The sequence below is a fragment of the Gossypium arboreum genome, chromosome 12 (assembly GCF_025698485.1).
Source record: "Gossypium arboreum isolate Shixiya-1 chromosome 12, ASM2569848v2, whole genome shotgun sequence".
Lineage (NCBI taxonomy): Eukaryota > Viridiplantae > Streptophyta > Magnoliopsida > Malvales > Malvaceae > Gossypium > Gossypium arboreum.
The window spans coordinates 102,962,830-102,974,968 of record NC_069081.1 but is presented as its reverse complement, the minus strand read 5'-3'; the positions used below and the strand labels follow the sequence as shown (position 1 = coordinate 102,974,968).

Here is a 12,139-nt window from a genome sequence, read left to right as displayed (position 1 = left end):
AGTCATACTTTATATCTTACAACTTCATTTTTCTCATTTTGTTTTCACACAAATACTCATTTATATCTTGCTACCTTTATATCTTTAGGTGTTTGGACTAGGGATCCAAAAACCTCATGTTTAGCGAGTGACTTCATTTCTACTTAAATTGCACATTTCCAATTTGACCAATTTTTTCTATTTCTAGATTCCTTAATAGATTTAGGCTCAATGCCTTCATTTTCTTTTGCTATTTCAATAGAAATATTATAAATAAGAACTTTGTCAACAAATTTTTCATTTAGGTTTCATATTTTCTCGTATTGATAGAACTTATTGAGATCTCTTTATTTTCATCATGTTCAATTCCAGGTACTTGAATTTTTCTTGAGTTTTATAATCAGTTATGTCTCAGGTCACTTCAAGAGCACCCACCTCCACTATATATCATACTTCAAGCATGCATTACTTGCATTTACTTTAACAAGTTGTCCTACTTAGACTTCAATTCAAATAAAAATATTAGCAGGTATATGTCACTTGATTATTCTAATCAAGTTAGTAAATGCATCTGCCATATCAATGAGTCTTGTAGGACGCGTTTTTTTTCCTTAAAAAACAACATAAATTGATAAATTTAAAAAAAAAAAGCCTAATTTCTCAATTGATTTTCTTTTTGAGCGATAAATTAGCTTTGAAATGTAAAAGAATTTGTGTAAGGCCTGGTTCAGATGGGTCAAACTTTTTGAGTCAGATAAATAGCTTGGGCTTTGGACAGTTTTGTCTAAGTCAGAAACAATATTAATATAAAAGTAAAGTTTATATATTATCAAGATATCAAATACAAATCGGTAGTGAAAGAGAAAGAGAAATTATTTTTGAAATAATACTAACATAATGGAAAGTGAGCATAAAAATAGCATTTGCTCAATTAAGATGATAATGTAACTTAGCTGCTGAAGATTACATTAAAAACGACATAAACAATTGCTTTGGAAGGATGAATCAGCAATGACCATGCAAATGCAATGCTGCACTTGTTTATTTATTAGCTCTCTCTTCTCTTCTTGTATAAGGTATTAGTTTGTCTCATGGGACTGTGTAGCCTGCAAAATCCCACAAAAACTGTATTTGTTAGCCTTAAGTTTCAGTTTCCTTGGTAGCTCATCGAGTAAAACAACTGAGGAAGAAAGTTTGATTTATTTTTCTTCATTTCTTAAACATCGATTAAGGCTTACTTTATTTCAGAGTTTGATTGATATTAATAATGCATTAGTTACATTTTTCTTTCGGTTGAATTGTTACAATGGCCTCTTACCTTTATTACTTTTCTTAAATAAGCCCATATAAGCTATTATATTAAATAAAATATTGATTTAGGGTAAGGTTTAGTTTAAATACACATAAAAGATTACCATATTATTTTGGGCATCCTTCATGTCCGTTTTTCTGTTTATGTCTAGGATTTAAGATTGTTCGTTCCCTAATAAGTATTGGGTGCAATGGTAAACAATATTATTTTATGAGTCTAATAAAAGTGTACAAACTTTAATAAAATTATTAAGTTTGAGGGTTTTTATTCAGTTTTTTTTTTTAATGCTAGATTATGTCACAGTTATGTAAAATCTATATTTATAAAAGTATTATGTAAGAAATGAGACTTAATTGAAATGACGAAGTTTTGGAGATCTCCATGTTTTAGGTTTAAATCTAACCGCATGTGTAAGTTGTTTTAGATTTTATATAATTTTTTAAAAGTACAGATATAAATAGCTACACGAACTAGGAGGTCTCTATAATATAGGAATTAGATTAAATTAGTCCTCTATTATTAAATGGATAAATTTAGTCTCTATAATGTTAAAAAGAATCAAATAAGTCCAAATTATAACACAATTAACATTAACGTATAAAAATGTCTTGAATATTATTTTTCAATTGCAGTTCAATTTTATACAAAAAATTATTTACATAACCTTAAAAATTTTAAAAATATTAACTCTATCAAACAGTAAGTGATATTTTTTCAATCAGGAAATGTTAGCTTTATTCTAATTTGGCCTTATTTGATTTTCTTTTAATAGTACAAGGACTAAATTGATCTATTTAATAGTAGAGAGACTAATTTGATCAAGTCCCTATAATTGAAGGACCTCTTAGGTACATTCACCAATATAAATAAGACGTTAATCAGTGTCAGTGGGCATGGTTAATGGTGTCAAGCCCACTCATTTTAGTCTACGGATTTTTGCTTTAGAGGGTTTAGAGGGCTTATGCAAATAGCTTAGAGGCTTAAGCTCGGAATCCCCCCACAAAGTCACAAAGATTGCCATCATCTCTCTTTAGCCCAAATGATTATAAATTTATTTAAAACTCAAAAATTAGTCAAATTGATTCATAACGTTAAAATCAAATGCAATTCAAATATCAATATTTTCAACTTTGTCTCGATCTTGTTTACCTAAATTAAAGGTAAAAGTTAAAAAGACCAAAAGAGGAGGGCTACTTACTTCCACATTTTTTTCCAGCTTGCCTGTTCCTAATGTTACATCTTTTGGGAATGCCAATGGCAATCCCAGGTTTGATTCCAGCCTGCTTTGCCAATGGTGATAATAAAATAGCACAAAGGCACCTCGGAGAAGCCTTAAGTAAGGCACCAACCTTGGAGCAGCAAGCAGGCGGAACTTTTGCCTTTGCGTTCCCAGCAGCTCCTAAGCATGGGCTTAAACTTACCGCAGCAGACCTAATTGGAGTCTTTCCACACTCCCCAGCTGCTTCAACATCCTTAATGAACACCATGCAACTTATATCAAACACAACCAGTGCAACAAGGAAGTAAGCTTTCAAGCTAAAACCCATCTCTGCTAAACAAACTTTTCAACACCCAATTTGCAGAGAAACAATGAATGCCCAACATATACCAACGTTGCAACATATATAATACTAAAATAAAGGACTGTGGGGTGGTGGGATTTGGGTTTTAGTGGGTTGGTTGTGGTAGATTGTGGAAGACATTCTTGCGGATTCATCATCATCATCTTTTTTCCTCCTTAGTTTGTTCAAGATGTAATTATTTTTTAACCAATTTTAAATGCTTCCACTATATAAAAGGATTGCCGATCGATTGCTAATTTTCATAGATTCTAGTTCAGTTTAAGAATGTTCTTCCCTTCTTTATATTGCCTTAGGGTAGGTGGCATGAAAAATTAGTGTGAACATGGAGACTTTGGCGTCATTCAATAATTTGCTCCACTATTGTCTATGTTAGTGGTGCCCATCGATCAAGTGAGCCAAGGCTAATAATTTCCCTTTAGTCTTTATTACATCCAATCTCACCTTCACAAATATTTTAGGGCAGCAGAGCTAATATTTAGTAATCTGGATTTAAATTTTAAAAATAATATAAATTTAGTGGTAAATTATTTAAAATAATGTTTATTATTATTTTTAAATTTATGGATTTATTAAAATTTTATTTCGTAATGAATTTAAAAATCTTAAAATATTTTTTGATTTAACAAATTCATATATATTTTTTAATATTTATTAGATTCAACTTCAACAAATTTGTATCCAAATTTTCAAATTTAAATTCTCAAACATACCATAACTAAATTTAATTTATCCGATCAATTAAATAACCTTTGTTCAAATGAAAGATTGTTTATGTGGCATAAATTCATTGATTAAGTATGGTTAATAAATTGTAATAAGCAAACTTTTCAACCTCAAAAGGAATGAAGAATATTTAAAAGTGCTTTTCCACCTAAACACAAAAATTGAAATTTAGGTGTTTTTGGTTTTTGCTAATTAAATTTTAGCTTAATTGGCATAATTGTGTAGGCGGATGTTAATTTGAGCGTACTTAAATGCTCTTTATCCTCCTATTTAAGAGTTTGGGAGAGACTATTAGTAGTAGCTCTAGGTTTTAAAAATTGTTTTTGATTTTTGACTTTTGCATTTTGAAGTGTAATTATCAAAATACCCTTATTTATCCTAATATTTAAAATGTATTTAAAATTTTAGATTAATTTATATTTTATGTATCATTGTATTAAATTATGGATAAACTACACCCAAAGCCACTAAACTACTAGTAAGTTTACGTCTTGATCAGTCAACTTTAAAGAGTTACAAAACGATCACTGAACTATTCTAAGGTTTTTATTTAAGTCATCGAGTTGTTAAAATCATTGTTGTATGCCATTTCTTGTTCGCATCACCTGCATCAATCGAAAACTCTCATTCCTTTCTCTTCTACAGCTCAATTCTTTTTTCATCAAACAACTTTGAAGGTCACAAATTCACGAATCAAAATCCAAATAATTTTCTTCTTTGATCTCCAACACTGACTATCAGATCGGCTTGGATCTAAGGTATGTTCTTCTACTCGTTAATAGGTACTAATCTGTCGTACTAATCGTGGAATGTTGCTTGGAGCTCACTAGTCGTACTTTTAAAAAAACATTAACAACTCAGTGACTTAAATAAAAGCTTTCAAATAGTTTAGCGACTTCAATGAAAACAAATAAAAGCTTTCAAATAGTTTAGCGACTTAAATGAAAACTTTTGAATAGTTCAATGATCATTTTGTAACTTTTTGAAGTTTAGTGGCCAAAATGTAAACTTATTAATAGTTTAGTGGCCTCGGTGTAGTTTACCCTTAAATTATTTAAATATCATTTATCGTTATACTTAAAATTTTAGAATATTTTGTGTACCATTAATTTTAAAATAATTTATATTAATTACTTAAAAGGTATTTAGAATTTATATTTCATGTGTCATTATATTAATTTAAATGATTTAACTAAAATTTTACTTTCCAACATCATGTCTAAAAACGAAAATTTTAACTTTTCACCATCATTTTTTACAATAATGGAAAACATTTGAAATTAACAAACCACACTTCTTCATAATTTTTTCTCACAACACTTTTCAAAAGCACATTTCAACTACAACAACAATTAAAAACTAAGCCTAAATTGTTAAATGAAATAATATTAGCATTTAATTATTGTGAAAAATTGAAGTGATAAGATATGAACCTTTGTAACCTAGGCATATGTTTAACTATACTAAACATTTATGCCAATAGGATATAAAAGATTGAAAGTGATGTCCAATTTTATATTAAGTACCACTCAATTAAATTAAGGTAAATTTGTAATTAGTCCCCGCACTTTGTGAAAGTTATGGATTTTTAATCATTATACTTTAATTTGATCAATTTAGTTTTTATAATTTTTTAATTTGTTAATTTTGGTCCTTGTATTTTTCAAAATTTGAAATTTTAGTCTTGACCTAAACAGTAGCAATTAAATCCATTTGGTTAAATTCAATTACTAGTCTTGTACTATACATACAGTTGTAGGTTTAGCCCATATTCTCCAATTGGATCATTCCAAGTCCTTATACTTTTTGAAATTTGAAATTTCAATCTTGACGCAAATAATTGTCGTTAATCCATTAATTGGATTTTTAGTGAGTAGTATCTAGAAATAACAAGCCGACATGGTGTTAGCCAAATGACAATATTAGTTGCATCAAATTTTAGAAATAGTAGAACTTAATGAATTTAACATTTATCGTTTGGCGAGGTATAATAACCTAGTTTCTAGTAGTGTCGAAAAATATGATTTTAAAACCCCATTTCTGTAAACTAAGTCCGTAAATATTAAATAGGAATAATTATGAAGCTATTATAAAAATATATTGAATTTCAGTTAAGTAATTTAGCTAAAAAGTGGTTAATTAAGGCTTACGGACTAAATTGTAAAAGTCCAATAACTATATATTTTTAATTAGGAAAAGGCTTAGGGAGCTAGATAATAATTATCCAAGGTATTAAAATGGTTAATAAACCAATTTAAAATAGATATTAGTGGATGATGATGGTGGATTTCATTAGAATTAATTATCGATGATTAATGAATAATTAAATAAGATTAAACTAATTAATTAAGTTTAATTAATAAACTAATCTAAGTATATAAGTAAAATTTAGTGGAGAAAGATGACAAAATTCATTATCTTCATCCTTCAACCACCGTCCTCCATATCCAAAAGAAAGAAGAAAGCTTGGAAACCCTTTAACATTCAACTAAAAATTCAAGTAAGTCCTAAAGCCATTTTTCTTTGATTTTTATAGATTTATGATCATGAGAGTTTGATTTAGCTAGACCATGTATCAATTTGTTCAATTTTTTAAAATTTGATAAGTTCCCATTGTTGAGAAAAAGAAGAATTAGACTTGAAATTGATAAAAAAAAAAACTTAGATTATGAAAATGACTAAATTGTAAAGCTTAATAAGCTTAGTTGTTAACTTTGTTACATTAGGGGCGAAATTGAATAAAATGAAAAAATATTATGAAATTATGTTAGGAATAGAAAGTATAGGGCCCCTAATGAGTAAATGTGAAATTGTATTTTAATCCGAAGTTATATATCGAAAGTTATCTAAATCTCGAGTTTAGAGACTAAATTGAATAAAATAAAAAATATGTTTGGCTTTGTATTTGAACGTGAATTGGATGAAATTTGATATTTTTTATTTGTTGAATTATCATTCATAGCTAAAGACGACACTGGAGCATTGAAAGGGAAAGGAAAAACGAGAGCCGACAAGGAGTGACTCGAGATTTTGGTTTGTATTTCTATGATTCAAGATAAATCTAAGTATTTCATATTCATGATATTTTGCATAATGTGGTATTGAGGTGAGTTGATAATGGTCGTTTGAATTGAATTGCTAAGATTGAGATTGAATATCGAGATAGTGGACTGAAATGAATAGAATAGAAAGTAGCATTACTTAATTGATATATGATATTTGGTATGAATTGAATTGAAATATGTAATATGATATGATGATGAATTGAGAAAGATGGAATATTAATTGAACTATATGATGAAATTGGAAAATTGGTTACCCCATTAATTGTTCGGACAGAATCGAATATATTTGGCATGTCATAGGATAGATTAAATACGGGTTACTTCAACTAGATGTCGATGAGCGTTGGGTGCATTTTCCTTCAGATGTTCAGATGAGTTTTGGACACAAATTTTACTTTGGTTATACCAATGAGCACTAGGCGCAATCTATATACTTCAAACGTTTCGATGTGACACTAGGTGCCAAATTGGTGTGTTGGTTGGAATCTGTGTATCCATTTGAGTCCGAGTTAAGTAAATAGGGATATAAAGTGTAAATTGAATAAATGGTATACAAATTGGATTGATAATATGATTTGGTGATACAAAGATGTATTGTGATATATGATTATGATGGAGATTGAATTGAATCAGTTATACGAGCCCGGAGGGCCTATATGGAAACATAACGAATCAATGGATTCGGTTTGTAATTGAATTGTTAGTATATGCTACTTGATTTTTATGATGAAGGTTATGATTTAGTTAATTGAAATGGTGTATAATCTCGGTTTTGATACATGAATGATAAATGTTTTGGTTGATTAATAGATGTTCATAAAGGATGTTATATGCATATATATATATATATATATATGTATGTATGTATAATGTTGTAATTGCTTAATTGACTTGAATCATGGAAGTACCATTGAGCGTTATTGCTCAGCGTATAGTTTGGTTATTCCGTGCGCAAGTATAGGTAAATCTCAAGGTTACGAGAAGTGATTCTAGCATCTAGCTAGTGATCCTTGACTCAAACAAAGTTTGTATAGTCCCGTTTTGTTAAACATATGTCATGTACTTAGATTGAACCAGTTTTTGGTATAATATAAGATCATGTTCATATTTGAAGCTAGATTTGGCATCTTGGAAATGGTCAAATGGTTAGATTGTCTATTTGAGTTTGCACGAGGTTAGAAATGCATGAAATGATGCTATATTTATAGCTTATTTGAGTATGTATATATGTCAAATGTTTTAAATGGTTAACATCATGAAATTAGCTTATTCGTTGAATGGAAATGATGAAATGGTTGTATTGCATATATATATATATATAAGGTATTATTGTTTAGATTTGAACCTATCAATATGTGTTTTGGTTGGAAAAGTGAATGGTAAGTGATTTGGTTTGTTTTAGCAAGTGCAAGTTGGAACCATTTTGAATCATTTGCAAACAGACAATCACATAGCGACGTCGAGCCCATGTCATTACAACAAGACCTAGTCCGTAAGTTGCGTCGCGAGAAACCCTAAAGTTGAGACATCAATTCGATATTTTACAAACTTTACAATTTGGTCCTAATTTGACTTCGACTTAGTAAAAGAGCTTTCATAAGCTTGTATAAGACTGAAAATGATTATGTATCATATTATGGATGTGTATATACTTATTTACAGGTATAAATAGTTGCATTGCATATGAATTTAATTGTAGTTGCTTCGGCAACGAATATGACATCCCATAATTCGGACCTAGTGATCGGGTCGAGTATGGGGTGTTACACGAGGACTGGATTTTATAATTCGAAAAGCACATGGATTAAAAATCATCAGTTAAAGTATATGGCTAAATCACAACTTTCGCAAAATAGTCCCTGAACTTGATAAATGATTACACATTGGGCCTAAACTTTAGGGTTTTTAAAGAAATATCAAGAATTAATTTAGACACAAAAAAAGTCTAAACCCCAATATGAAAACAATTATTAAGTCATGGATTAACTTAGACAAAAAAAAGTTTAACTCTTAATGAGGGAACACTAACAAAGTTCAAGAACTAACTTATATAAAAAAAGGTTCAAATCTAGTAATTCACAAATTCAGACCCAAATATAAAAATATAATTAAAGTTAAAAATGAAATATATAATTAAAATGTATATAATATAAAAATATTCTATTAATGCATAAATACCTCAACACCACATTAACTTTATTGAAATCTAAACCTCTTAATGAGATTCAGAATTCCAAAATAAAATAGTATTGAACACGAAAGGTTCGATTCAAATGCATTCATTGGTAGTCATTAAGCTAGTTTCCTCAACATGCTGAAGCTTGAAAAAGATGGGGAAAACAAACATGGCGAGAAACAAAAACTAGAAATTAAAAGGAAAAAGGAAAAAACGAACCCGGGGGGTTAGAAAACAAATTCTAACAAATTTTGTTCTTGTTAGTTTTTCTCTCACTGACATATTTCTTCCAGAAAGCTGCAACTTCCCTTTGGGTCTCAATAGCAGTCTTCTTGACGACGGTGCCACTTTTGGCCTCCTCCTCTTCAGCCATAGCCAGTTTGGCATTGACCTTTGCTGGGAGGGTGTCGAGCTCATGGAGCACTTTTTGGATGTCAATGACGATACGCTCGGCTAAGGTGCGGGAGAAGTCCTCCCTGATCACAACACGGAGCACAGTGATGTGCTGTGCATCGGCTGGCATGGTGTAGGCTGGCACGATCCAACCGAAGCGACGCAACATCTCCGATATCTCGAACTCGTCATGGCGCTTGCTGTCTTTGAGGGAGAAGGCCACCAGTGGAACCCCATTGTCCTTTGATACGATGTTAAAACGCCCTGTTTTCTCCAATCCTTCTTTAAGGACTATGGCGTTTTCATGACAGTTCTCCATCACATTTCTGTATCCCTGTAATTCAAACACCCTTCATCATATTATTACTAGATTTAATTTGTGCAAGCTCGCACCAAACTTGCATAGTATTGTTCTATAAAATGAATTAGGCTCAAGTCTCTATATGCATATCATAGGAGCTTAAATCTCTCTATCACAAGTATGGGGCTTAAATCTCTCTGTAAATGTATGTATATGTGTGTATGACAGCAGATCGTCTGACAAAATTGAATAGATTTTAAAGTTAAAGGCCTTTAATATGTTCTCACCTCATATCCCAAACGGATTAGTTGGTAGTACTGAGCAATGACTTGGCTAGAACCTGCAGACAAACATAACACAATTTCAGTGTTGGTTTTGAGATATATAAATATGTATATATACATGTTGGAACTGGTCAAAAACAATAGTGTGGTTAGTTTGCGAATGAAGGAAATTGGATTGGAAAAGTGACCTTTGGAGAAATTGAGAGTGAAAGTTGGTTGATCAGCTCCAAGATAGTTAATATGGAAAATGAGTTCTTCAGGTAAGTCTTCTTTGCTCCTCCAGATAACCCAACCAATTCCAGCATAAACAAGACCATATTTATGCCCACTAACATTAATACTCTTCACAAGGGGGAGCCTGAAGTCCCACTCAAGTTCTGGGTACAAAAATGGCGCAATAAATCCACCACTAGCTGCATCAACATGAATTGGGGTATCCCATCTGTACAAAGAGATTTAAAAAAGGTGATTAATATATGAAACTTAGCACCTCAAATTTCAGATTATTATCAAGTTTACGTCGCTGGAAAAAGATATGATATGTTTACCCAGTTTCTTTGTTCTTTTCAATTAAAAGATCGTTTAGAAGCTTGACATCTTCAAATTCTCCATTGAGGGTTGAACCCAAGATTGCAGCTACACAGATGGTGTTTTCATCAACCATTTCCACTGCTTTGACAGGGTCCATCACATAGTACCCTTCTCTAAGCTTCACTTCTTTCAACTCCACTTCAAAGTACCTTGCAAATTTCTCCCAGCAAACCTGAACATTGGCTCCAGTCACGATATTCGGCTTTTCATAAGGTTTGCCTTCAGCCTTACGCTTGTTTTGCCATTTTCTCTTGAAAGCAAGGCCAGCCAACATGATTGCCTCCGATGACCCAACTGTTCCCACACCAACTGCTGCCTCTGACTCTCCCAATGGTGCGTTGAAAAGATGTGCTATCATGTTCACACAACGATTCTGCATCAAAATCAACCATTCGGATCATGTTTCATTCATAGATTACAATGGTAAAACTGACCATTCAAGTGTTTAGACTTTTAATTTTTTTTCTTGATATATAGGGGCAAAAACAAGAACATCTTTTGGGTCTCTTGTTCATACAAATGAAATCTAAAGAAGAAATGAGAAAAAGTAGAGATCTATATACATATGTACCTGAAGCTCAGTGGTGACAGGGTATTCATCCATGTCAACGTAGTTCTTGTTGATGGAGTCCATTATAAGCTTATCACATTCAGGCTCCATCCATGTAGTAACAAAAGAGGCAAGGTTCAACCTTGGGTTGCCATCAAGCATCAGTTCATCATTGATGATCTGATAAGCAGCCTCTTTTGGTATGGAGTTTTCTGGCATTTTGAACCTGGGCAGTGAGGTTCGGACATAACGAGAGGCAAAAGTGGAGTGAACTGAGACATCAGTTTCAGATGCTGTCTTAGATAACACCATGGTTTGATGTGTTTGAGAAATCAAAGAGGGATGGAAGATATTAGTGTAAGGCTAATGCTGTTGTTGTTGCTTGGTGAAGGAGCTTGGAGAGACAAATGGTATTTATAGGGAAGCTCAGGGCGTGTCGGCCTAGATGTCAAAGGAAACCAGCGCCACGCTGTTTAGACGCTTGGTCCTGGTCCTATACATGAACTCATAGTGCTTGTTTCAGCGCTCATTGGCTAAACCTATTCAAATATGGCTCATTTCCGGTTTCCCAGGTATGGGATCTTTCCTCTCATTGCGCAAAAAATAAAAAATAAAAAAAATTAAATGATTACAAATACAATGTACATGCTTGAATAATTATTTGATTTGGGTTTATTCAAAAAAAAGAAACTAGTTTGATTTGGGTGATGTTGTTTAGTGTTATTTTATATTTTATCTTTCTTTAATATATATAAATAAAGGTATCCTCCTTCAAAATAAAAAAAAAAATAAAATAAAAAACATTCCTTTATTAGTGGATGATTAATTTTATTAATAGCTTTCCAAGTTGGCCTAAAAAGTATAATTGAAATTGAGATGTAAAGCTGCAACCCAATAATGAAGTTGCCATAAAAATTATATATCTTTTTTTATTATAAATCAAAATTTTATTTCACTCAAATTAAATTATTTTAGGATGAAAATAGAGATTGGTTTTTTCCATTGCTTCTCAAATCAGTGTTGAGGAATATGTCTCAACGTCAAATTTAATAAATCAACGAGTCTTACGCGTCTCATAAGAAGATGGATATATTAAAATAAAACTTTGACATCCAAACCAGCTGCACTGCACATGCAGTTGTTCTTGTCTTTAATTTTAATATTTTATTTATATAAGTTTGA

At 31.3% G+C, this 12,139-nt stretch overlaps 2 protein-coding genes across 2 annotated transcripts; both read right to left on the bottom strand.

The window, feature by feature from the left end:
• Window positions 1-780: 780 nt before the first annotated feature.
• On the bottom strand, window positions 781-2,926 carry LOC108478920 (non-specific lipid-transfer protein 4-like). Its single transcript, XM_017781374.2, has 2 exons — window positions 2,490-2,926; window positions 781-1,085 (listed from the first exon to the last, which is right to left on the bottom strand). Exons 1-2 carry the CDS (start codon window positions 2,836-2,838, stop codon window positions 1,069-1,071), a joined length of 366 nt encoding a protein of 121 aa, XP_017636863.1. The 5' UTR covers window positions 2,839-2,926; the 3' UTR covers window positions 781-1,068.
• Window positions 2,927-8,807: 5,881 nt separating this feature from the next.
• LOC108479992 (glutamate decarboxylase) lies at window positions 8,808-11,620 on the bottom strand. Its single transcript, XM_017782879.2, has 5 exons — window positions 10,979-11,620; window positions 10,365-10,780; window positions 10,005-10,258; window positions 9,820-9,872; window positions 8,808-9,565 (listed from the first exon to the last, which is right to left on the bottom strand). Exons 1-5 carry the CDS (start codon window positions 11,267-11,269, stop codon window positions 9,080-9,082), a joined length of 1,500 nt encoding a protein of 499 aa, XP_017638368.1. The 5' UTR covers window positions 11,270-11,620; the 3' UTR covers window positions 8,808-9,079.
• Window positions 11,621-12,139: the final 519 nt, after the last annotated feature.

Coding starts and splice junctions, on each gene's coding strand:
- LOC108479992 (XM_017782879.2), bottom strand. CDS start 11,269: ATGGTGTTATCTAAGACAGCATCTGAAACTGATGTCTCAGTTCACTCC. Junction 10,259..10,364: donor GAAAAGAACAAAGAAACTGG/GTAAACATATCA, acceptor CTCTTTGTACAG/ATGGGATACCCCAATTCATG. Junction 9,566..9,819: donor TAATCCGTTTGGGATATGAG/GTGAGAACATAT, acceptor TTTGAATTACAG/GGATACAGAAATGTGATGGA.
- LOC108478920 (XM_017781374.2), bottom strand. CDS start 2,838: ATGGGTTTTAGCTTGAAAGCTTACTTCCTTGTTGCACTGGTTGTGTTT.